General features: G+C 40.4%; 1 protein-coding gene across 4 annotated transcripts in view; it reads left to right on the forward strand.

Annotated features, from left to right (window-relative positions):
* Window positions 1–27,079, forward strand: part of REPS2 (RALBP1 associated Eps domain containing 2) — a 238,353-nt gene that overhangs the window by 126,238 nt on the left and 85,036 nt on the right. For 2 of the 4 annotated variants that reach the window (XM_032329532.1, XM_032329531.1), the window contains exons 10-13: window positions 3,616–3,685; window positions 5,469–5,543; window positions 10,408–10,453; window positions 13,645–13,781. In XM_032329532.1, the coding sequence (XP_032185423.1) occupies window positions 3,616–3,685; window positions 5,469–5,543; window positions 10,408–10,453; window positions 13,645–13,781 (328 nt within the window). The remainder of the gene's footprint in view (window positions 1–3,615; window positions 3,686–5,468; window positions 5,544–10,407; window positions 10,454–13,644; window positions 13,782–27,079) is intronic. The other 2 variants (XM_032329534.1, XM_032329533.1) reach the window with 1 other exon arrangement.

The raw sequence follows: 27,079 nt of genomic DNA on the forward strand, positions 1-27,079 counted from the left end.
TTTCCTCTGCCAGTAATGTATGAGGGGTCCAGTTGTTCCATATCCTTGTTAACACTTGTTTTTGGGGCACCTGGGTGGCTCATTTGGTTAAGCAGCTGACTCTTGGTTTCAGCTCAGACCATGATCTCAGGGTCCTGGGATCGAGCCCTGCATGGGGCTCTCTGCTCAGTGCAAGTCTGCTTGTCCCTCTTCCCCCACCCCCTGCTTTCTTTCTAAAATAAATAAATAAAATCCTTTAAAAAGCACTTGTTATAGTCTGTGTTTTTTATTTTAGCCATCCTAGTGAGAGTGAAGTGGTTGGTATCTCATTGTGGTTTTAATTTAAATTTCCTAATGACTACTGATGAGCGTCTTTTCTTGTGCTTAATTCACTATTTGTATACCTGCTTTGGTGAGATATCCAAATCCTTTGTCCTTTTATAAATTAAGTTATTATTGAGTTGTAAATGTTCTTTATATATTCTGAATATTAGTCCTTTATTCAATATATAATTTGCAAGTATTTTCTTTTTCCCTGTTTTAAAAATTTTTTAAAAATTTATTTGATGGAGGGACGCCTGGGTGGCTCAGTTGGTTGGACGACTGCCTTCGGCTCAGGTCATGATCCCGGAGTCCCGGGATCGAGTCCCGTATCGGGCTCCCAGCTCCATGGGGAGTCTGCTTCTCCCTCTGACCTTCTCCTTGCTCATGCTCTCTCTCACTGTCTCTCTCTCAAATAAATAAATAAGATCTTTAACAAAAAAAAATAAAATTTATTTGATGGAGAGAGAGTGCACAAGCAGGGAAGCAACAGAAGAAGAGGGAGAAGTAGACTCCCTGCTGATCAAGGCCCCCCCACCCCAACCCCAGTTGTGCGGCTTGATCCCAGGACTCTGGGATCATGATGTGAGCTAATGAGAGATACCCAACCAACTGAGCCACTCAGGCGCCCCTCTTTTGTCTTTCTTGATAGTGGCCTCTGTAACACAAATATCTTTTATTTTAACGAGGTCCAGCTCATCTATTTTTTTCTTTTGTTGCTTGTGCGTTTGGTGTCGTATCTAAGAAACCGTTGTCTAACAGAATATCATGAAGATTTACTCCTGTGTGGTTTTTCTAAGAGTTGTATAGTTTTAGATCACATTTAGGTCTGTGATCCAGTTTTAGTAAATTATTGCGTATGTCATGAGGAAGAGGTCCACCTTCATTCTTTTCTTTATGTCAAAGATTTATTTATTTTATTTTATTTTTTTAAAGATTTTATTTATTTGTCAGAGAGAGAGGGAGAGAGAGTGAGCACAGGCAGACAGAATGGCAGGCAGAGGCAGAGGGAGAAGCAGGCTCCTTGCTGAGGCTCTATCCCAGGACGCTGGGATCATGGCCTGAGCCGAAGGCAGCTGCTTAACCAACTGAGCCACCCAGGCATCCCAGATTTATTTATTTTAGAGAGAGAGAGAGAAAGAGAGTGGTGGGGAGGGGCAGAGGGAGAGAGAGAGTGAGTCTTAAGCAGACTCTATGTTGAGTGTGGAGCCTAATGGAGGGTTTGATCGCATAACCCTAAGATCATGAAATGAACTGAAACCAAGAGTAGGATGCTTAACAGATTGTGCCTCCCAGATGCCTCCACCTTCATCCTTTTGTATATGGATATCTAGTTATCTCAGAATCATTTATTGAAAAGACAATTTTCCCCCATTGAATTGTCTTGCAACCTTTTTTGAAAATCAGTTGACTGTAAATATAAGGGCCTATTTATGGATTCTCAATTCTATTCCATTGATCTGTCATAATGCTAGTACCACCCTGTCTTGATGACTGTAACTTTGTGGTGAGTTATGAAATTGGGAAGTCTGAGTCCTTCAACTTGGTTTTTTGTTGTTCTTTTTAAAGAATATTTTCACTATTCTGGGTCCCTTGCATTTCTTTATGAAATTTAGGACAAGCTGTTCAAATTCTACAAAAAAGTGAGGAAGGAGTGCACTAAATCTGTAGATGTATTAGGGGAGTATTGCCATCTTAATAATATTGAGTTTTCTGACCCATGAACATGGGATGCCTTTCCATTTATTTAGGTTTTAAAAAAAATTTCTTTCAAAGGTACTTTTTTGGGGGATGACTTTTTATTTAATTTTCTACTTCTAAATCATTTTCTTTTACTAGGGTTATAGTTTATAGTCCAGGTGGGAGAAACAAGTGACAGAAAGGCGCTGTTAAGATACATTTTCTTTTCTATTGGAGATAGTAGACTTTGAATAGGTAATTATATCTGAAGGCTTCATGGTAGTCCCAAGAATCACCTGCCTGTGGACTGTTAAATCCTAGATCAGGTTACCACCAAGCAGTACTGAATTCCATTCCTTTGAAACAGTTGAAAAACAGAAGTATTGCTTATATCCCTGGGGTTGTTCAGATTGAGAGACAAACCAGTTAATCTTCTGGAGCACTAGATGGCTCCAGGATTTACCCTACTTCCTCTAAGATTTATTTGATTTTCTGAGTATGTTTAAAATTAAAAGACTATCAGAAGGCATATAGTGACAAGTCCTCCTCCCATCCTTTCTACCATCTACCCAGTCCCCTTCAATTTTTATGTATCTTTCCAGAATTTGTTTTTATATAGATATAGATAGATAGATAGGTAGATATTAATATCTGTTATTCTTTTATCAGAGGTCTTAGAATGCATATTAGTTGAGATTTTATAAGAAATACAAATTTATAGTAAGTAGGGTTTTTAAAATATTTTAAAAAGATTTTTATTTATCCACTTGACAGATCACAAGTAGGCAGAGAGGCAGGCACAGAGAGAGGAGGAAGCAGGCTCCCTGCTGAGCAGAGAGCCCAATGAGGGGCTCCATCCCAGGACACTGGGATCATGGCCTGAGCCAAAGGCAGAGGCCTTAACCCACTGAGCCACCCAGGTGCCCCAAGTAAGTTTTAAATAGAATTTTAAACCGATCAATATGTGATCACTTGAGTATTCTTTCTTTTTAATATTAGTGAGGACTTCCCCTAATAGAGTTAGGAGAAAATTTTGTTCTGCTAATTTTTCTCATTCCTTGACAAGGAAGCTGTTTGAATCAGGGTTGAACACTCTCTGCATAACAGATTTTGGCAAATACCTACATTATGGGGCCACTTGTCAGAACCCCTCTCTGCTTGTGAAAAAGTATATAAAGTGCAAGTTTGTTTTTGGCAGACTGGGTAAATGTCACACAATTCTCTGGCTGAATCCCACACCAGGTTCAGATTTAATGTGCATTCTTACACATATGCCTAAATCTGAATCGTCATTTTTTCCCTCTGTACATGTAAATTTTATTTTATTTTATTTTTTTTAAATTATAAAGTTTTTAAGGTATTCTCTACACCCAATATGGGACTCGAACTTGGGACCCTGAGATCACAAGTCATGCACTCTACTGACTGAGCCAGTCAGGTACCCCACATGTAAATTTTCAACACAAATTAACTTATACCTCACTAGGAATCTAAAAAAATAAAGTAGTATTGAATGTTAGAGTTTACTGGAGACAGAAATATTGGCAAGCTATGTAGTTTTAAAAGCATTTTCATCATACATGTAACTTAATTTATACTTCAACCTGTATAATTTATTTACTTTTCTTTTCCAAGAAGCTGTCTATTAAAGACATGGCTGACTTTCCTGTCCCAGCCCAAGATGTGACTAGTGATGACAAACAAGGTATGAAAAGAATGGGTTTTCTTCCTTAAGGGACATTCTACCTGTGTTTCTTCATCTACTTCTCTTGGGATGGCTGGCTTCTGGAGCATAGAAGGGCAGTGCTCAGTACATTTGGATGGATTAAGTAGTTCAAATTGTCAGAAAACTGTAGGTTTTTTTAAAAAAAGATTTTATTTATTTATTTGACAGAGATCACAAGTAGGCAGAGAGGCAGGCAGTGAGAGAGGAGGAAGCAGCCTCCCCACAGAGCAGAGAGCCCTAAGGCACCCCAGAAAACTGTAGTTTTTAAAGTGGTAACAGGAGCTTCCAAAGCCTGCTAACTCATTGGCCCCTTACTCACTTCTGACCCTCAGACTACTCTGACACTTTACATTGGGATTTGGTTGTACTAATTAGGAAATGACTGGAAGCTGGAAGAATTGAGAGCTTAACATCTTGGGTTGACAGATGTGATCCCAGAACGTCAGTATAAATGCGGATTTGTGAATAGGTCTAATCCTTAAGGAAGTTATCTTCTAGAGAGAGTTTCTGTCCCTTGGATTTATCTTGTGACTTTGTGGATGCAAGGCAATATCGAGGAGCCAGCAACCCTTTGTCTGTCTTACTGGGCGACGGGCGAGTGAGAAGCAGTACAGCACAGTTTTCCATGTTAGAGCTGCCATGAAGCACATAGATGAGTTGGCCTGGGAATGTTCAGAAGAACAGTTGGAGGTCAAACCCCCACCCCCCAGCTCGCAACACCACTCCATATAATCCTTTATAATCTACCAGGTCCTTCTTTCATTGTCTTACTCACTTCTCACAAAACTGGATGGAGGCTAATATGTTTTATCTCCTAAAACGCAGAGATGAGTAAACCGAAGTGCAGTCAGTATGTATCAATTGCTTAATAAAAAGAATGGAGATAAGAACAAAGATGTTCTAAGTCTCAAGCCAGTATTCTTTTTATTATTTGATACTGATTTACCACCCATGAATGAGAGGCTTATCTGAAGGGACTAAAAAGCACTGAAGCTATTTCGGGTTTTATTGTTGAGACTTGCCATTGTTGCTGCTTTGTACGGAAGTTAAACATGAAAAATAAGTTTTCCATTAGGAAACAATAATTGCTCTCTATTTAAATATTTGTTCGGGAGAGGCAGGCAGAACTAGACTTTTTTTTTGCAACAGTCTGTTCTCTCATCACTATCTTTACTAGTGGGTCTAAGCCTTGACTGCACTTTGGAATACCCTGGTGAGGTCTGAAAATACTGAAGGTTGCATCTCACTCCCAGAAAGATTCTTTTTTTTTTTTTAAGGCTTTTATTTATTTGAGAGATGGACAGTGACAGAGAGTAGGGAGGAGAGAGAGAAGCAGGCTTTCACTAAGCAGGGAGCCCGATGTGAGGCTCCATCCCAGAACTCCGTGATCATAACCCCAGCTGAAGGCGGATGCTTAACCACCTGAGCCCCCCCCCGGGCGCCCCTCCCAGAGAGATTCTGATGTCATTGGTCTGGGTGTCAGGAATGAAAGGGGGAAATTTCTCATATTTTCTGGAAATATTCCTCATAGCCACTAGAGGTGTTTTCTGTTGAAAGTTGGAAATACTGCTTTGTTCCTTGTGGGATGAGAACCTATTTCCATATGTTAGGGTGTTTTTATTGTTTTACTAAGTGCTATGCCAACCTATAGAGGTTTAAAACACAATTTTCATAGGAATTCTTTGTTTTAATATAAGTGCCTTAGACATAAAATTTTACAGTTTTTTTCTTTTTCTCCTTTTCTTTCTCTTGTTGTTTTAAGAACAAAACAAAGCACGTCTAGCTTTGAAAAGTACTGTGGATGAAGCCTTACCAAAGGATATGTCTGAGGATCCAGGTAGGAGAAAACCATTTTAATATGTTTTTATGTAATTATTTCTAATTTAAAAAACCCAGTAGTTTCAGTGAGTAGAAAATTGGTGGAAATGTAGGTTTCTCTCTAAATATTTGCCTTGTGTTTTATTCTAAGGTAACCTTTTGGTTGCTTTTTACCACTTCCCTCTTTTCAGGCTTGAGAAGAGGGTAGGTTTTGTTTTGTCTTGTTTTTTTTAAAGTTCTGAATTTAGGTTTCACTGATAGGATCATGCCGTTTGAAGTTGAGTCTCGTTACTTTTACTGTGAAACTGGGAAGGCTTGGAGTTGAGATTTCAGTGAGCCATTGTGGTTTGTGTGTAGAGTAGGGAGCTGATGGGTAGATCAACTGGAGGCCCACAGCTGAACTTTTCCATTTCCAAAGCAAAAATCTCAAATATTTTCATTAGACTTCACCACCAGGAAGGCAAGTAAATGTGCTTATACTTGGAGTGGATTCCAAGGAAAAAAGAAAAGTTGTGTTTGCCCATGTTCTTAGGGACTTGAAACTGCGTCTTTGAACTGTGGAGATGGCCAGGCCTGTGTCCTCAGCTCTCTTGATGGGAACCATCACTGAACCAAGCTGAACCTAGTTAAAAACAAAGGCTAGGGAGGGCATTACTCTTTGGAACTCCAGTTATGAGGATGTGAAAGAAGTTGCTACATTCTCTCATTGTTGTCTTTCATAATATTTAGTAAGTAAATCATGTTTGTTTTGGTTAGCTGGCTATCATCCCGGCCTTATTTGTTTAAAGTTGGAACAAAGGAATCAGCGTAACATTGAGTCTTATGCTATAGTACCGTATTTCCCAAACACTAAGTTCATTCAAGGTTTAAAAGAGAGAGAGATGGGTGGGGAAAGATAAAAGGAGGGGGGGGGGAGAGAATGAGAGAGAGAACATGAATATGAATGAGACTATATGATTGATTTCAGTGATGAGGTTTAAGATTCTGTGTTTTTAGTCAGCCCCCCAGGCAATTCTGATGTGCAGCCTATTTTGGGAGCTCTGCCTCTAGGAGTTGATGTTAAGAAATAGAAAATCGAGATTGTAGATCAATCGTGACTCCAAAAGTGGTAGGAATTCTCAAGCCTCGTTTAGGTTTTTGAAACTGATTTGGGTTCCTTCATCATAGGGAGAAATGCTCAGTTTATGTGACGACAATGGAATGCTGGCCTGTTAGAGAATTAAACCTCAGGTTTGCTCTCTTTTCCCATTTCAGGACAAATGCCTCAGGTGGGCTCTTTCCACTTCTAATTTCTGGAGCTAAACTGGATGCACCTCTGTTTTTGTAAACTTTTAACTGTATAGTAAAAGCTAGTTGAACTTGGAGATTTAAATTGGTGCTTTTCCAACAGCCTTTTAGGCTAATAACTTCCTATTTTTTTCCTATGAGCATCATGTGTTCTCTGGAGCATGAGCGTCAGATGTCATTTTTAAGATTCTTTCATTGACTGGGGCATGGAGTTGCCGGACAAAGGCTATCAGGGTGGGCCATGGTGCGTGATGTACATTTGAATTTGTTTTACATTCTGCCTGGGAACATGCTGTGTGGTTTCTGATTCATTTTTTCCACTGCTGCTCCTTTCTGGAGTAGATACGAGGGAATCCCTCATCTGAAAACCCATTTAAAACCCCCTTTCCTGGGGCAGGTTTGGGTTTCTAGTGTGAGACACTATAGAGTTTCAAGGTGGTGGTTTTTAACTCTGAATGTCTGTCCATGCCACATGGACATTTCACCTCAGTTGAGTGCTGCCTTTTAGGGAATTAAACTTTAAGCTTGCCTTTTAATCTTTTTTCAGTTTGTTGCAAAGTTGACCTTCCCAGGCTGTTCTAGGAAGTTGTCATTCTTCTCCCCTCTTCCCAGTTAAATGAGAAGCTGTGATCTCCCCGCTGGCTTCTGCCTGGATCCCAACACAACGTGCCCTGGACATTTTTGCAGATATTCACATGCCCTAGATGCCGAGTCTGACTTTCAGGGGCTTAGAGGCTGATGGGAGACTTAACTAGAAGAGTGTTCACTAGCTTCTCGTGATCCGAACGAAACCTTTGGGAACTTACCGATATCTGGCTGGAGTATATTTTTGCAGATGGCAGGAGAAGAATCACCCTGCCCTGCTCTTCCGCAGTGGCTGGTAATAATGATGATGATAATGATAATAGTAGTGGTGATGAGGATGATGTGGTGGTAGGACCGTTGTCAGGGAATGGGGGTAATTCCTCGTCACGTATTTTTAAATATGCCTTACCCTTTTAATTGCTGCAAGTGTATATATTAGTGGAGCCTAATAGATTCCTTAGCCAACATCGTATTCCAGCCTAATTCAACAGGGCGCACTGTACATTGGTGATCTTTTTCTTGACGTCTCTAGGTCACGCTGAGGGGATTAGGCCTGTTGGTCCTCACACTGTAGTCGCCAGGCGCCGCTGGTGATTCTGGCGGCTCCCTCAGCTGCTGCCCCACGGTCTTCCAGGGTAGAGCAGTTTTCTCCTTCCATTACCTGCTCCCACCTGTGCCTCCTTTGCTGTCCTAATGGGAACTAAATTTAGAATCCAGGTTTCTCAAGACAGAGGATCACAGGGGAAGGGAGTGGAAAATGAAGCAAGAGGAAACCGGAGAGGGAGACAAAACCACAAGAGACCCTTAATCTCAGGAAACAAACTGAGGGTTGCCGGAGGGGAGAGGGTGGGAGGGTTGGGGGTGCTGGGGATGGACACTGGGGAGGGTGTGTGCTGTGGGGAGTGCTGTGAAGTGTGTAAGCCGGATGATTCACAGACCTGTACCCCTGAAACAAATAATGCATTATATGTTAACAAAAAAACCAATGATGTATTATATGTCAGCTAATTGAACATAATAAAAAAAAGAACTATGAGAAATTTCTTAAAAAAAAAAGAATTCAGGTTTCTTACCTTGAAAAGTTAGGAGCACTCTCCAACACTAATATTTTGCAATTCTAAAATACAGTTAGTTTTCAAAATACCTTCACCTTCTCTCTGTCCCAATGAGAAAGGGGCCACATTTTTATTATCTTCATTCTGTAGATGAGGAAACTGAGGCTCAGAAACATAATAGTTAGGGTGGTAGCCTGGAGGGATATGTAGGCCTCAGGACTCCTGTCTGGGTCTCCATTGCTTATCCATAGCCCACACCCCATCTGTCTGTGTGTCTATCTCTCACCGGCAGGGTTTACCCCCTCCTTCCACACCCATTCTTATCCCAGCAAAAAGAGATCATGGCAACTGACAAAGGACTTAATGGTCACCCCCCCATGATCTGGTTTGGGGAACCAGACTTCTATTTGAACATGACTGAGACTTTCCCGACCCACATATTTCTGGAAAGCAGAGTGGCCTGAGGGAGAAGAGGGGTTCAGAGCCAGCTGTGGGGAGCCTGCCAAGAGGGTGGCCCCCAGCTTTGTGGTGAGTCTGTTTACACTGTTCAGTCAGCCCCATGGCAGCCTGCTTGACTGCAGGATGGGCTCCCCTTAGGCCCCCTTCCTTCTCTGCCTGGGGTTTGTGGGGTCAGGGATGGTGGGGGGAGCTGCATGTACCTGCAGGTGTGGGTGCATGCTGATGGGTAGGACAGGGCTCAAACTTCGTAGGCCTCCCATGATTTTCAGGGCTTTGGTAGCATTTTGAGGGATTGAAGTCGAAAGGTGCTTGTGTTCTCACTACACCAAGCCAAAATGTTTATTTTGGGGAGAAATGCGTCTTTTCTGCAGCTGACCATATCTGAGGGAATATATATTGCTAGTGTGCTTTGTGCCTTGTTAGCATTTTTAGCTCCCCTTTCTCTGCTGCTTATCTAACCCATGGATTTTAATGACCATCATCAATCCAGGCTGCTTCTTCCCAAGGAGGGTTTTTATCTTTAGAGCAATATAAAAAAGGGTGGGATAATTTATTGAGACATAAGAAAATGTTTGGGAGAATTTGCACAAACAGTATACAAACTATATTCTTGTTCTTAGTTAGTAGCACTTTTTCTATGGATTTTTAATGAACATTTTATGATGAAAAATTTGCAGTGGTTGCAAAACCTTAACATAACTAATGGTTTCTAAAGTTATCTTCCGTAGGGTATTGAAAACATAAAAAAGGATTAATCTTTTTGTAAGTGTTTATAATTACTCTAGGAACTTGTGATGGAAAAGTAGGCTCGATGGGTGTTGATTCTGAGCAAGTTAGCTCATGATTTAAATTTGATAAGGAAAAGTCGTATGGTTGATAAAATATTTTAATGATTTCACTCTGTAATATCCTCTGTATGATTTGGTCACAGAGACATAGGACACAAGAACATTTTCTTACAGAAAAATCTGTGTAGCTCATTTCAACTTAACTTGTGGGAGCTGTGATTTCTTGTGGTCATGCTGCTCTGGTGTAGTATATTTTAAGAAAACCTTGAAATATGTAACCTGATAGATTTCTTCCTAGCCTTCAGGGGAAGCTGGTTCAAAATCAATTACTAGGCTATCATGATAGACCAAGAAAACCACAGGTCTGAACCCACTGTTATATAAGCAGATAACCTCTTGAGAGGGTTGTCTTTTTAGACTGAAATTTCTTTATTCGTCAATGTAGATTTGAAAGTAGCTCCTTAGTGCTCTAACAAAAGGAAAAAAAAATGTTGGTCTCTCCCTCCTTTGAATTGTGCCTTTAGCTTAAGAAATAAAGTAAAAAAATAATGAAAATGTGGAGGCAGTCGAGTTCTCCACAGGGACACCTACCTGTACCTCACGTTTACCTGTTGATAATGTTTGTTCTGCACTAGCCCGGATATTGCTTTTAAACCTGTTCAACTGCAGAAATGAAAGCCAAGTAAACAACAACTAATCTTTGTTTCAGCCACTTCTAAGGATTCCAACAGTCTCAAAGCAAGACCAAGATCCAGGTAGTGTTTGTTTAATTTCTGCTTTAATGCCCTTTCTATCCTGTCCCCAACTAGAAATAAAACCCCAGAACCTGAAGTCCAGCCCATCAGATTTGAAGCTTAGAATAGGGGTGAATTCACTTGTCATGAAGGGCTTGCTTGGAGCATGTGGTGCTGCTGGGAGACACTCAGTTTCTGTATTTATTAGTGCTGGAAGATGGTGGCTGCTGCTGGCTGGTCGCCTGATAAGAAGTGGTTTGTGTGCATGTGGCCCAGTTGTTGCAGGATGATAAGGAATAGAGGGCAGTACCTTTGGAGAGAAGGAAATGTGGTTCAAAGGTAACACTGAAATTTACTGTCAGGACAAGGTGGACACCAGGAAGTGAGACTCCTGAGGGATGAAAACTAGAGTAGGAAAAGAAAATGCTCACAGTGATTTTGATGAGGCTTGAGGCTTTAGGTAAGCAGTACTCATGGTCTGTTTTATCCTGTCTTAGAGCAGCTTTTTGGCTTCACAGTTTTTAGATCCGTAGAAGCTAGTAGAAGAGGGAGAGCAAGTAAAGCAGAGCTGCGGTTGACATCAGACATCAGATCGAAGGTTGGAGGAGAGATACAGAAACATTAATAGAACATCAAAGAGGGGAAATGGTATTGGGACCACTCTTCAGTGCTGAAGTACATGTGTGTACTGGACAGTACATATGTGTTTGCTTTGGCTCTTGGTGACTTTTTCTTCCTTTGGCTACGAGACACATTCCTGAAAAAGTGAATTTAAATCTGATCATATTTTATATGCTTGAAATAGTGATAATGAAGGAAACTTCATCTTTTTGTAAATCTGAGAGTTATCCCTTAGTTTATCTTTTATGTCTGGATTTTCTACATTGGAATTCTTATTTCCTTGTTTATAGAAGATACATATACCTATATTCATAGTTTCTGAAATAATAGATACAGTAATTTTATTGGCAGAAAAAAAGGTATAGTCCCTGTTTCTGTCTGTGGCTACCACATTTACTCGTCTTTTTTTTTTTTTTTTTTTTTTTTTTTTTTAAGGATGAATGGATCTTTTACTGTACTGGCTTAAAGTAGTGGCTTTAAGATATAAGAATAGTAACATTTGTCTGCCCTCATAGTTTGAAAAACCTTTGAATTACAGAAATCTGTTTATGTGTGCTGTGTTAACTGTAAATTAAACCTCACAGTTTTCTTCTGTTGACTTCCTCTCTTTCTCAAAGTGAATGAAAGTATAAAGTTTCATAGTTACATGTACTATTATTAATGTCTCTGGCCAACTTTTATATATTATTCTCTTAGGGATCGGTCTCCTGGTCTAATTTGGATGTTTTTCTTTTCACTACTCCCCAACTGGGTCTTTGCTGAGACCGAGAGACTCAAATTACTTTTACTTTCCTTTTTAGAATAGTAAAACTTTGTAGAAATATGAGGGAAAGAGGGAAAATCACTGTTTTAACACGACTTATATTCATTATTTTGTTGGTTCCCTGCACATTTGTATTTAAATTGGTTGTATTCACAGTTTTACAGTATCACTTGTTTAATATTCAATTAGCTTTCCATATGCAAATACGAGTATACAGGTTATATATGGAGATAGAATGGAATGAGCTATGTGGTATGGAATAGTATGCCTAACTCTCTGTATGTGTGTTGACATACACATGCACACACACACACACACACACACACACACCATATATTCTTTCTTGACTGAAAAATGTCACTAAAGCCCTGTCTGGCATAAAAGTTCTTTTAATTTCTAGCTAGAGTCTCTGATTTCCATTTTAAATCAATAGTTCCCAATTGAAAGCTTTGTTGTCCTTTCCTATCAATTTCCTTTCGCTCTAATTGAAAGTATGAGACCATTCTTGCCGCCAGTTCCCGCATGCCTTCGCCTTGCCTGTCTGGCCAGTTGTTTTACAGAGCCCACCCCAGAGCACGTTCCGTGCCATTATGGCAGCTTTATGAAAGATTGCAACCTTGCATGACAGACAAAACTCTTCAACTACCACAAAGAAACCTTGAGGGAATGATTTGGGAAAGTAAAAACTTGCTATGTCAAAACCAGCTTTATCAAGAACTGAAGTTGCTTAATAGTGATTGATAGGTTCTGATTTCATAAATGGCACACTAATAGCTAAATACTAATAATAATTTTCTGAGGTTAATTTGCCTCTAGAACACAACTCTGACTCAAAGGTCATTTTATCCTTTCACATGAGCTTAGCTGAGAGGCTGAATAGAACGGATGTACACATCCACTTCTTAGAAAATCATATTGGAAACTCACCCACAAACCTGTTTCTAAGCAATAGACTAATTGTACTGAGTTGAATTAATTTAGAAAATAATTAAGTCTCTAACGAGTAGTTTAGCTGCTACTGCCAAAAGATTTTTTTCTGGGCTCATAGGCAGTATCAGAATATTTTAAAAATGGAATTCAGGAACAGATTGGAGTTTGAATTGAGCCAATATAACTTTCTAACTATGTGACCTTTGGCAGGCTATTTATTTCCTGTTCCTTTGAATGTAATTATTAGAGTTACAATCTCAGAAGTTGTCTAGTTAGCTACTGCCTTGTTACAGAATGAAGGACTAAGTTTGGAGGAGGCTTTTGCTTGGAAAATTTCCCCCAACTGGTATTTCTCATGGTAAGACAGCCTAGACCCCTCCATCTGATACATGTGTGTTTCCCTTTCCAGAAATGCATTTGTGGCATAGTCCGTTGAGCTGCTGATTCTTCACTCTCAGCTTATCTACCCCACTTCCATAGGTGCCTGTCATCACATTTGCATGGGAACGGGAGAAAAGTGCTGCAGTCCGTTAAGACCCTGAAGCCCTTCTGTTCCAACATGGACGTGCCTAAGCAGAAGGCTTACGCGTTATTCTTATTAACAATACCCATAGAAATGGATCTGAATTTACAGGAAGCTTTTCCTTTGTGTAAATTTAGATCTAAGATATAATACGAACAAAGGGGTTAAAAAAGGTTCTGATTCATGGCTGGGTTTGGATAGTTATTGCCGGTAGTGGTACCCAAGGGACAGTTGAATTCGTGGTTGCTTTGAGATGGGCCTTGGTCAGTCTTTTGGAAAAGTGACTTTGACTTTTGTGGGTATTTCCATTTCAACCTTACTTCAGAGACTAAAGCTTTGCTGTCTCCCTTCTGACCTTCCCTTATTTTGCTGCAGATCTTACTCTAGCACCTCCATAGAAGAGGCCATGAAAAGGGGCGAGGACCCTCCCACCCCGCCACCGCGGCCACAGAAAACCCATTCCAGAGCTTCCTCCTTGGATCTGAATAAAGTCTTCCAGCCCAGTGTGCCAGGTGAAGTGACCCTCTGCACCCCAGTCTTTTCCTTCCCTGTTGGAGTCACTGGATGTGTGTCCGCCACAGAGGCCTTTGTGAGTCCACAGAATGAGCAGATCTGACCGTTTCCTGCCCCAGGAAGGTCTTCGAGTTGCTATGGTATTCTTGGGAGGGAAAGCAGTTCTAAGCAGATAGATATCCCACGTGTTTGGAGCCTTGCCCACACTTGTATGGACCAAGAATTACGAAATTCTGTGCTAAGAGGATTAAAATACTTTAACCCCAGATAGCCCACTGAGTGCATGGCTGGGGTCTCGTTCTCTGTAATTTGTATATAAGATTGCTGCCTGTCCTTTCCTGAGATGCTTATGTAGTTCTTCTCTGAACGATCTTGGGGATTGACACCGGCCGGAAGCTTCCCCTGCGTCTTATCCTTGTGGTGAAGATCCTGTGTCTTGGAGGATTTAATGCTAAGGGGGCTCTGCTTTCTAAATCTGACCAATGGTTCGGTGGTTGGTGGGGGCAACTAGGGCAAGAGCTCCTCCAGGTGGCTTGCTGAGGGGTTTCTGGGGGTGCCACTTCCTTGAGCCAGGTGGTATACAGCTAGGGTTGGAGGTGGGGGAGGTTGGAGGGCCTTGTCTGCTTCCCTGGCTCCCTGTGAAGTGGGAGATTTCCTCCTAGGGAACCTACAGAACAGCAGATGAGAACCATGCATGCCTTTGCTTAGCAAAGGTGCTAGGAGGCAGTGCCTTCCCAAGTGTTATTTTGAGAGCAGCAAGGGCCTTTCCACTGACTAATGTAGGCAAGCTATAAATACAGTGATTTCCTGGAACTTTTTCTCTATCTGTGTGCATTTTAAATCAAGCCAGCCTCAGATGCTAGTGATTTGCAGATTATTATCTTTTCTACTAAAGCAAGAAAAGACTCTCCTTGGCTCACACATTAGCATGACCTCTGTGTCCCAGCAGAGCTCAGCATGTTTTAGTTGTTCTAATAAAGTAGTCTCCTCACAGTAAAGTTACAGATTGTTTTTTAATATACTAGAGTCTGGAACTCTCTATGAAATTTGATTCTCTGCCATGAGTTCATCAGATAAAAATTTGCCTTGCATTTCCCCCCATACTTTGATCCAAATTCTGGCATAATTTCATAGTAACTGGTATTTGAAGTGGGAGTAGCCACGGATGATGATGCTATAAAAATTTCACATGGCTGGTGGATTATGACCCAGAAGATTTTTCTATACATGCAAGAAGATTAAAACAATCTGGGCAGCTATCTTAATACGTTTTCCTTGCAAGGAGAAGCTGGAGACGTGCAAGCATGTTTCTGGCTGTGCAAGCCCGCGAAGAGTGCCGGCTGTGCGGGGATGGTTGTGCTGTGGCTTTTATGACATCGTGTCATATGGTGGAAGAGACAAGACTGCATTTGGAGTTCAGCTCTGCTGCTTATTAACTGTTTGATTTCCAGCAAGTGACTTAATCTTTCTGCATTTCGGATTTTTAGTCTCTAAAATAGGGCCAGCAGTCCATGGAGCTGTTGGGTTTTGGCGAGATAATAAACATAATCCTAATAGCAACATGTTTGACATCTAGGCACTCATTTGGCTAGAAATCATTGAGGAAAGGGAATCTGAGGTTAAAGTCTCTTGCCCCCCTTGATCTCCAGTGGTTCAAGTCTGTGATCTACTCCCTGCAGTTCCACAGTGGGCTCACAGAGGGACTGAGCCCCAGTTGCCTGCTGTATTATGAGCAAAGGACTGTGAAAAACAGAGTAAGTGAGGCCAGGTTGCTGAGTCAGAGTGGCCTATGGTGGACTGACAGTGTGGAAAATAAATACAATGGAGAGAAGATGCAAAGAAGCAAGAATGAAAGAAGGAAGTGAAGAAAATGATGAGATGGTCGCTACATAGGGTGATGATGGTTATATAAAGGCAGGAGAAGAAAGTAGAAGACTGCAGTGACCAAGGGGAGGAGAGCCCACAGAGAACTCTTCCACAGACTCGGTGAAAGATTTGGATGGGATTTAAGGGAAGAGCTTAGAAAAGGCTGGCCTTAATGTCTTCCAGTTTGGGAAGATCGGTAATATGTGGGGAAGAATCTCAAAGCGCTCATTTCAAATGTAAATCTATAAAAGTGAACAAGCCACTTTGGCAGTATGGGACAATTGGCTTTACCTTTGATATCTGTAAAAACCATATGAATTCAAATTTATGGGAGTCTAGATTATCCCAGGGCTCTAGGTAGGTGGGTCCTGGTATTATACCTAAAGTGTATGTTTTCATAGGAAGAAGTTGATACGACACAATTGCTGTGTGTAAAAGGGAGATCACTTTTGTTGTTGTTGTTGTTGTTTTTCAAAAGATTTTATTTATTTACTTGAGAGAGAGCACAGGCAGGGGGAGCGGGAGAGGGGGAAGCAGAGAGCCCAATGGGGGCTCGCTCCCAGGACCCCAGGATCATAACCTGAGCTGCAGGCAGACGCTTAACCAACTGAGCCACCCAGGCGCCCCATGGGAGATCACCTTGGTAATAGCTGGTCCATGTCGGGCCATCCTTTCAAGGCCCAAACAGCTGCTGCGTTTGAGAGAAAATAAAAATGTGCAAGAAAGTCTCAGCTAGTGATGATGCAAGTATGCAAAATCTAGATGCAGTCAGACCTGGGATGTCTGGATTTTATTGCTCTATGCTTAGAGCCACGAGCCATATTTTATTTTATTAGTACTTTGTTTTATAAAACATACTATATTACTAAAATTCCTGTAAGAAAAAATCACACTGTGAAGGCAGTACTTTTTAGATCCTAACTTCCTTTTCCTCATTGAAGCAGTTGTTTTCATAAAGCAAATTTTTTCATAACGAATTTCGTTTGTTCCAGCCCGTGGGGTGGGAACTCCCCTCCTGCTCTCAGCAGTGACCTGCCCCTTCCAGAGCCATACCTAAAGCTTGCAGCTGGTGGTTGCCACCGTGATGGCCAACCCCTTCAGTGCTGGCTCTGCCGCCGATAGCCCTGTGCCAGTCATTGAGCATCTACCTGGCAGAAGGGGCGGAGGTTGTGTGGAGGAAAAATAGCCGTCGCTTTAAAGCTGCTGACCAGAAACCTTCATCACTTCCACTCAGCTCTAACTGGGGAAACCTAGTCCCTTGGATATAGCTAGCTGCTGGGCAGCTGGGAAAGGTAGTTCCTGGCGGGATAGCCATTTCCCATTGACACCCCTCTTACTGTGAAAGAGGAGAGTGGATGTTGGTGGGCAGCTCTTTCTCCCACATCGCATGTGGCCAAATATATTCAGATCCACATGTTAAAGCCATTGTGATGGCTGAACAAAACATATCCATGGGTAGCATCTACCCATGGCTCGCTAACATTTTATTTCTGCTTTAGACATTACTGATAATAATAACTCATTCCAGGGTTAAGAAATTATGGTACATCCATATTATGAAAACTTAGGAAGCAGTTAAAAAGATTTAGGTATGTGTACTAAGTGGAGAGCTATCTGACATAAATTAAGTGAAAGAGGCACGGTGCACAATATGTATGTTCTTAAGTGTATAGGCAGTTTTTGGAAGGCTACTTAGGAAGTTGGTAATAGAAGAGATTAGGATGACTGGGGACAGGAGTGAAAGAGAAACTTGAATACACACTTATATCTTTTAAATTTTGCCTCAAGTACAGATAGTATAGAAATTTTGCTTTTCATTCAGTAGCCACAGTGACCAGATAGTACCTGAGAGTACCAGAAATGTCCTTCCTGGCTGAGTTTACCTGCCTCAAATTTACCATACTCTGTCAAGGGTATTTTTATGACCAGCCTCCTGCCACTTTGTAGAATGCAGCTAAAATGACAGAAGCATTCCAGAACATTCCTTAAGGCTCTGATATGATATGTCCTTCAGATTCCTCCTCAGTGCCCTTCCAATATTGAGAAATAGTTTTGGAGGACTCCCCATAGCCTCCATTGTGAGATGGACAGGTGGGCAAAGTGTGATAAGGGCTCTGTCTTAACTTGGAAGGGGGTTGTATTTTTTAGTTGGCTAGCTGAGACGCATCTGTCCAGGTTTCTCTACAAATTGATATTTCTTTCTGCAACTTGAGAAATATGTAAACCTTTTGGGAATAAGAGATACATTTCTTACCTAATTTAACCTTTCAAGTTCTCTAAAGGATGAATTTGTTCACTCAAACAGCTTCAACTTTATGGATTTCCTTATTGTATCATTCTTGTGAGTGCTACTTGCTCCCTTTTAAAATCTAGTAGGATTATGGTATTCCTGCTCTACTCCCAAACTTTTGGGTCCACGTTACGCAGCCATCTAAGGGTTCGGTTTGGCAGTCTGGACAGGTTTTTCTTTTAAATTAAAACTTGAGATAAAATCCACACACTATAAAATTTGCCCTTTTAAAGTATATAATTCAGTGGTTGGTAGCATATTTATACTGTTGGGCAACCACTAGCATTATCCAATTTTAGAACATTTTCTTCACCCCAAAAAGAAACCCCATACTCATTAGTAGTCCTTCCTCATTTCCTTGTCCTCTCCCCACAGCTGTTGGCAACCTCTAGTCTGCTTTCTGTTTCCATGAATTTGCCTGTCCTGGACATTCTGTATTAGTGGCATCACACAACATATGGTCTTTTGTAACTGGCTTCTTTCACTTGGTATAATGTTTACAAGGTGTATCCATGTTGTAACATGTAGGAGTACTTCATTCCTTTTATGGATGAATAATATTACGTTGTAGATTCCTACAGTTCATGGATATACATAGGAATGGAATTTCTGGGTCATATGGTAAGTCTAAGTTGGACATCTTGAGGAACTACTGAAGTGGCCGCACAGTTTGCTATCTCACTAGCATTGTATGAGGACTGCAGTTTCTCACTTTTGAAGCACTTATTATTGCCCATCCTTTTTATTTTAGTCAACCTAGCTGGTATGAAATGGTATCTTATCATGGTTTTGATTTGCATTTTCTTTTTTCAAATTATTATTTTAAAATAATCTCTGTAGCCAGTGTGGGGCTCAAACCCACTACCCTGAGATCAAGATTTGGCTGCTGTGCCAACTGAGCTAGCCAGGTGGCCCTTGATTGGCATTTTCTAGTGACTAATGATGTTGAACACCTTTTTGTGTGCTTATTGGCCGTATTTATGTCATTTTTGGAGAACTGTTCAAAATCTTAGCCCATTTTTAAATTGGGCTATTTGTCTCTTATTCTTGAGTTGTAAGGGTTTTTTGTATATTCTGGTTGCAAATCCCTTTTCACATACATAATTTAAAAATATTTCTCTCATTTTGTGGGTTGTCCTTTCAACATTTATTTTTCTTTTAAAGATTTTATTTATTTATTTGACAGACAGAGATCACAAGTAGGCAGAGAGGTGGGCAGAGAGAGAAAGGGGGAAGCAGGCTCCCCGGGCTCCCCGCGGAACAAAGAGCCTGATGTGGGGCTCAATCCCAGGACCCTGGGATCATGATCTGAGCCGAAGGCAGAGGCTTTAACCCACTGAGCCACCCAGGTGCCCCATCCTTTCAACATTTTTAATGGTATCCTTTGAAGTGCAGAAACTTTTAATTTTGATGAAGTCCAATTTATTTATTTTTATTTTATCATTTGTGCTTTTGGTGTCATAGCTAAGAAATCATTGCCTAACTCAGGGCCACAAACACATACTCCTCTTCTAAGATTTTTATATTTTTAGCTCTTACATTTAAGTCTGTGATCTACTTTGAGTTGCTTTTTTTGGTATGTGGTGTGAGGTAAGGGTTCAAATTTTGGGTTTTTGTTGTTGTTTGTTTTTGCACGTGACTATCCAGTTGTCCCAGTACCATTTGTTGAAAAAACTATTATTCCCTGCTTAATTTTCCTGGCACCCTTGTTAAAAATCAACTGACCGTTTAACATAAAGTCTTATTTCTGGATTCTCAATTCTATTCCATTGGTATTAATATATCTATCCTTGTGCTAGCACCATACTGTTGTGATTGTTGCAGAATTGTAATACGTTTTGCAGTTGGGATGTGTGTCTGTGCCCACTTTCTTCTTCTTCTTCTTCTTTTTCTTTTTCTTCTTCTTTTCTTTTTTAAAAAGAAGATTTATTTATTTGAGAGAGAGCGAGCGCGAGCAAGTGCACGGAGTGGGGAGGGGTAGAGGGAGAGGGACAGAAGGAATCTCAGGCAGACTACCTGGTGAGCATGGAGCCCGATGTGTGACTTGATCTCAAGACCCTGAGATCGTGACCTGAGCTGACATCAAGGGTCAGACGCTTAACTGACTGAGCCACCCAGGTGCCTCTCTTCCTTTTCAAGATTGTTTTGCTTTTTCTGGGTCCTTTGCATTTCCATATGAAATTTAGGATCAGGTTATCAATTTCTGTTTTTTTTGTGTTTTTTTTTAAGATTTTATTTATTTATTTGACAGACAAAGATCACAAGTAGGCAGAGAAACAGGCAGAGAGAGAGGAGGAAGCAGGCCCCCCGCTGAGCAGAGAGCCCGATGTGGGGCTCGATCCCAGGACCCCGAGATCATGACCTGAGCCGAAGGCAGAGGATTAACTACTGAGCCACCCAGGCGCCCCTGTTTTTTGTGTTTTTTTAAAAGGCAACTGGGAGTTTGGTAAGGATTGCACTGACTCTTTAGATCAGTTTGGTTAGTATTGCTATCCCAACAGTATTTTCCCCCCAACTTTATAATGAGGCTAAGGGACAAATAAAAATTGTACATATTTATGGCGTACAATGTAATGTTTTCCATCTTAACAATATTAAGTCTTCTTCTTTTTTTTTTAGATTTTATTTATTTATTTGACAGAGATCACAAGTAGGCAGAGAGGCAGGCAGAGGGAGAGAGGGGGAAGTAGGCTCCCTACCAAGCAGAGAGCCTGAAGCGGGGCTCAATCCCAGGACCCTGAGACCATGGCCCGAGCCAAAGGCAGAGGCTTTAACCTACTGAGCCACCCAGGCACCCCAACAATATTAAGTCTTCTAATCCATGAACGCAGGATATATTTTCATTATTTAAGTCTTTAAATATTTTGTAGTTTTCACAAATAAGTTTTGTACTTGTAAAAATTTATTCTTAAGTGTTTTGTTTATTTTGATGTTAGCCAAAAGGGAATTGTTTTCTTAATTTCATTTTTTGCAGTCTTCATTGCTGGTGTATAGAAATGTAATTGGTTTTTATTTATTGGTCTATCTTATAGCCTTGTTGAATTTGTGCGTTAGTTGTCTGGACACATCTTTATCCTTAACTTAGATAGTGAGTTTGGTAGCATACTATTGGACTTCTAACTGCTTAACTAATCATGCAGCTACTACAAATCATGGAGGGACTCCCTTTTAGTGTTTGGAAAGCATTTAAGGAATCATTACTGACTGCTTGCATTCAACTGTACTTTTTCTCTCATATGTGAAACCAGTTGATCTAGTTACTTTATCAGTAGTATATCCTTTCTTTTTCCTAAAGATTTTATTTATTTGAGAGAAAGAGAGAGTGAGCGATGGGGAGGGGTAGAGAGAGGATGAGAAGCAAACTTCCTACTGAGCAGGGAGCTCAATGCAAGGCTCAGTCCCAGGACCCGGAGATCATGACCTGAGCTGAAGACAGTTGCTTAACTGACTGAGCCGCCCAGGTCACCTGAGTAGTATATTCTTTACCTGTCAGTATAGTGTCCACTCTGTCCCAAGCCAAATTTCCCTATTTGTTAGAGTTGTTTTTAGGCTCTTTATTAACACCTAGCACTAGATATATAGTGAATTTGAGGCTTACTTGGTACAGGGTACAAATTTAAAGCACTTTCCATGCATTGTCTCTTATCCTTACAATAACTGTTATTGTAAGGATAACACCTACCTAATGAGGTAGGTGCTGTTGTATCCCCACTTTAGAGAAATAGCAACTGAGGAGCAAAAGTTAATTTGGCTAAGGTCATGGAGCTCCTAGATGGTGGTGCTGGGCTTTAAGCTCGCGTCGCCCAATGCTAGGGCCTACACTCCACTGCCTTAAGAAGGGGCAAGTATTTCTCTTCTCTCTACCCCACTTGCATCTCCCAACTTCTCCATTTGGCCAGATATTTGGTAGTCATGTCTCTATTCAGCTGCCTATGCTGGACATTGAATTCTTTTCTTTCCCCCCTTAATTTAGAAGGCTCAACACTCAGCATGGAGCCCAACGTATGGCTTGAACTCACAACTCTGAGATCAAGACCTGAGTTTGAGATAAAGAGTCAGATGCTTAACTGACTGAGCCACCCAGGTGTCCCTGGATGTTGAATTCTTAAGAAGGGGCAGAAGGCACAGTGCTATTACTCCTGTTGGCTGCAGCCTTCATCCTCCTTCACTAGCCGGCTGAGAACTGAGATTCAGCTCCACACCTGGGCAGCTGGCTTACAATTCTGATTTGAATAGGGGAGCCTGGGTAGCACAGTTGGTTATGTGTCTGACTCTTGGTTTCAGTTTAGGACATGATCTCAAGGTCATGAGACCAAGCCCTTCATTGGGCTCCATGTTCAGCATGGGGTCTGTTTGAGTTTCTCTCCCTTTCTTCCCCTCTCCCTGCCCCACACAAGTTCTCTCTCTCTCTTTGCTCTCTCTCTCTCAAATTTAAAAATAAAAGCCTCATTTGAATTTTTGTAAAATTCAGACATTACAAATATAACCCTTAAGTTCATTTCCACCAAGCCTGGTATCCTCCCCAGGGAAGGTATCCTTCTGACATTTTCTAATCCATTTATAACATCAATTTCATGGTTTTTGTCTTTAAAATAATTGACATCACATTGTACATGTTTCCCCTGTGCTTTTCCAGAATTTGTTATTTCTTGGAGATCTATCCATGTCTGTACTGATAATTTTGCCATCCTTTTATATACATTCTATATACTGGCTACTTTGTTAAAAACTGTATTATGGAAAACTTCAGATTTATGTAAAAGTAGAAAATCTCCATCCCCAGATCAACTGCCAGATATTATATAATTTCATACATACTTTATATGTATCTCTAATTGGTAAGGCCTTTTTACAAAAACTTAATCAGGGCTCCTGGATAGTTCAGTGGGTTAAGCCTCTGCCTTTGGCTCAGGTCATGATCCCAGGGTCCTGGGATTGAGCCCCGCTTTGGGCTCTCTGCTCAGTAGGGAGCCTGCTTCCTTCTCTCTCTCTGCCTGCCGCCTTGCCTACTTGTGATCTCTCTCTCTGTCAAATAAATAAATAAAATCTTTTAAAAAAATTGCTAAACCTTAATCATATCTGTTCTTCCATCTTTTGTATTTCTTACAAACTGGCTGGTTAGATCTAGGCTTGCTTAGAATCACACTCTATTTTTAGCAAGAGTAGTTACTAGTTCTAGTATTTTCTACTGCATCACATTAGGAGGTCTCTGATATCTAATGGCTCCATTTTTGTGATGTTCAATTTATCAGTGGGTTCACGAAATATTAGCCTGATTTATCCGTTATGACAGAGATCCCCAGCAGCTGCTCAGATAATCATTTTATCAGTGATCCTCATTGCCCGCATCCAGTGGTGTGTTGGTAAACGTTTACCTGGCTATTTACTGATTTTTATGGTATAAACATCCCTGCCACAGCCACTTTTATTCCTACTGATGTGTCACTAAATGAGGGCTGGAACATATGTATACAGTTGGCTCTCATAAGCTGGTATGAGCTGTTTTCAGCAAACTGCTGCTTAGGTCCATTATTTCATTGGTAGTTACAAAATGGTGTTACTCTCATTTCTTACACCTTTATTAATTTGGGCCTTAGTTTATTTGCCTGTTTATCTATTGTTAGACATTTTGCTTACAATTGTTACAAAACTTGTGAGCTGAATAATACCATAAAATGACACAATTCTTGGGGTGCCTGGGTGGCTCAGTTGGTTAAGCATCTGACTCTTGATTTTGTGTCAGGTCATGATATCAGGGTCATGAGATCAAGCCTTGTGTTGGGCTCCACACCCAGCTTAAGCTTCTGTCTCTCTTTCTCCCTCTGCCCTCATGCCACTCATGCATGCTCTCTCTCTTTCTCCCTCTCTCTAAAAAGAAAAACAACAAAAAAGCAATAGTGTTCTCAGTATATACATTTGAGTTTAGAGAGTTTAATGCAAACTGAAATAGACTTCAGTAATGGTGACCGGCAAAAGTGTCTTATCATTTAATCAATATTTATTGAACACTTACTGTGTACTAGGTGCTGTGGAGAATTGTAAGAGGAATATGGATATGGCCTCACTTTCTGCTAATCAGTGTTACAGTTATATGTGAGAACGGTGCTGTGTCTGGGTGGTTTCTAACTGGGATGATCTGTAGATATGTTGGAGTGGTTGTACAGGCTGTTGAGCTAGCCTTTGAAGGATGGATATAATTTTTGGAGCCAAATTCTGTTGATTTTTCTTTGATATCTGCCTTGGTTCACTTCTTACTACCATTTGCCTTGAAGACTACTATAGTAATCTCCTGTCTGATTTGCTTGCTTTGTTCTTTCCTTCATAGAGCAGCAGGATTAATTTTCTTAAGCTCAGCTATGATGTCACTTCCCTATTTAAAGCTTTTCAGGTCTTTCTATGTAAACACCAAATTCCTTTGTCTTAACAGCTAGACGTAAAACCATGAGAGCACATGAATTCAGTAAGGGACAAGCACCATGGCCTGGAATGCTCAGGGAGGAGTGTATTTCAGGAATAAGTGGAGACCAGAAGTCTAAGGTTTGCCAACTGACCAAAAAGAATGGAGGCTAGGGTAGAAGGAGTTCGCAAACCATGTTCCTAGGAAGCGTTAGAACAGTTCATTGGAGTGGTAGGGTTAATCCAGATTGCAAAAGGTGGAGTGACTGAGACACTGGTTTGGAGTAGTTGTCCATCACAAACTCACTCTGAAGTGTTTCAGACTTAGATGTTGGTTTGACTATATGTCACATTTTTCAAATTCATGGTAGAAAAGAGACCTTACTAAGATAATAGAATCTTTTTCCAAGTTGCCTGCTTGCCTTCCATCGAAGACACACAGACATAAACATTTTTAACCAACCTATGGAGTTTCATAGTAAAATAATTAGGAGTAACACATTCATGTAAAAGTAATACGAGAAATGAAACTTGACCTTAACCAAAGTCAATTCTCATGCATTTTTGTTGCTAAACTCTGCCTAGGTCTCTGTCTGGGACCTCGTTAACCTGTATTACATGTCCTGTGGTACAAGAAGAAGGAGTTACTAGAAAAAACTAGCAAATAAATTATAAAGTCATAGACTGTCAGTGCTAAAAGACAACATGCGTGACATCTTGGCCACCTCTCACATAGTACAGGAGATGAGACTGAGATCCAGAAAATGCAATTGCTTTGTTCTCCATCGGAATCCTCTTTGTTCAAGTTTCTGTTACAACAGATTTTGTATCAGAGAAAGCAGTCTGTATTAATTTAACTTGGGGGGCACACCTTACTGTGTTTCTACAGGCAGTAATTCATCTGAAGTTAAAAGATATATTAAAGAATAGATATGGGGCCCAATATGCAAGAAACTAATACTCTTTTTCTGTGTTTTATTTTATGTGATTTACAGTATTGGACCAATTTCCCTGAGGTTCTTTAGGGAGACAGGAAAGAAAGTTTTGCCTTCATAAATACTGGGAGATCTTAGGAATTTATTTTTTTTTGATTATCAAAAATTGTTATTATGAATATAAATTGTTATTCAAATTCTTGTGTTAAATATCTACAAAAAAGGAAAGGAATCGCATACTAAATCCCTCGCCTCAACAGTGATCAACTATGGCCCATTTTGTTTCATCTGTGTTCCCTCTCCCATATGATTAATTATACTTTTCCCCCCACCTTAGCTTGAAAAAAAACTATTGAGGTATAATTTTCAGACCATAAAGTTCATCCATTTTAAGTGTACAACTCAGTGACTGACAGTAAATTTATCAGATTGTGCTGTCACCATAATCCAGTTTCAGAACATTTTCAGCACCCAGGAGTATGCCCCATGACTCTTTACAGTCAATCCCCATGCCCAGCTCCCGACAACCAGTCATCTACATCCTGTGTCTATAGATTTGCGTTTCTGGAAATGTCCTATAAATGAAATCATAAATATGCGGTCTTTGTGTCTGGCTTACTAAACTTTATGTGATGTTTTCGAGGTTCATCTAAGTTGTAGCCTGTATCAGTATTTCATTTTTTAATTGTGGAATAGTGTCCCGTCGTATGTACGTACCACGTGTTGTCTCTCCAGTCTTCAGTTTCATGGACACCTGAGTTGTTTATACTTTTTGCCTGTTAGGAATAATGCTACCGTGAACACTTACATACAGGTCTTTGTGGGACATATGTTTTCATTTCTCTTGGCACAGGACCTAGGAGTGGAATTACTGGGTGTATGGTAACTTTAAGAAACTGCTGAACTGTTTTCTAAAGTGTCCATACTATTTTACATTTTCACCAGCACTGTGCAAGGGTTACTGTTTCTTCCCATTTTTACCAATGCATACTATTTTTTTTTTTAATTATAGCTATCCTGCTGGGTGTGAAGTGGTTTTTTGTTGTGGTTTTGATTTGTTTCCCTGATGACTAATGATGTTGAGCATCTTTTCATGTGCTTATTAATGATTTCTATGTCTTCTTTGATGAAATGTCTACTGAAATCATTTGCCCACTTTTAAATTGGGTGTTTGTCTTCTTTTTTGGTGGGGGGATGGTGTTTACCTTTTTATTGTTGAGTGTGTATTCGGGAGTTCTTAGTGTATTCTGGATACAAGGCCTTTATCAGATGTGTAATTTGCAAATATTTTCTTCCCATTCTGTGGCTTGTCTTTCCATTTTCTTAGTGGTGTATTTTGAAGCAAAAAAGTTTTGCATTTCAATGAAGTACAGTTTATCAATTCTTTCCTGTTTAGAATGTTCTTTTGGTGTCACATCTAAGAAATCTTTGCCTAACCTAATGTCTTGAAGCTTTTCTGTTATTTGTTTCTAAAAATACTACAATGTTAGCTCATATTCATGTCTCGAATCCATTTTTATTTAAATTTTGTTTGTAGTGTGAGCTGAGGGTCTAAGTTCATTTCTTTATGTGTGGATATCCAGTTGTTTCAGCCCTGCATGTTGAAAAAAACTCCTATTGAGTTGCCGTGGCACCTTTGTTGAAAATCACTTGACTGTAAATTTAAGGGTTTCTTTCTGGACTCTCTGTTCTGTTTGTTGATCTCTATGTCCTTATGGTAGTACTACACCGAATATTTTTTAAAGCAAGGCAGTCATATGTAGTCTTGTGAAGAGATAATCACGTGACTTAGAAGGCTAAATATTTGCTA

The sequence above is a fragment of the Mustela erminea genome, chromosome X (genome assembly GCF_009829155.1).
Source record: "Mustela erminea isolate mMusErm1 chromosome X, mMusErm1.Pri, whole genome shotgun sequence".
NCBI classification, from domain to species: domain Eukaryota; kingdom Metazoa; phylum Chordata; class Mammalia; order Carnivora; family Mustelidae; genus Mustela; species Mustela erminea.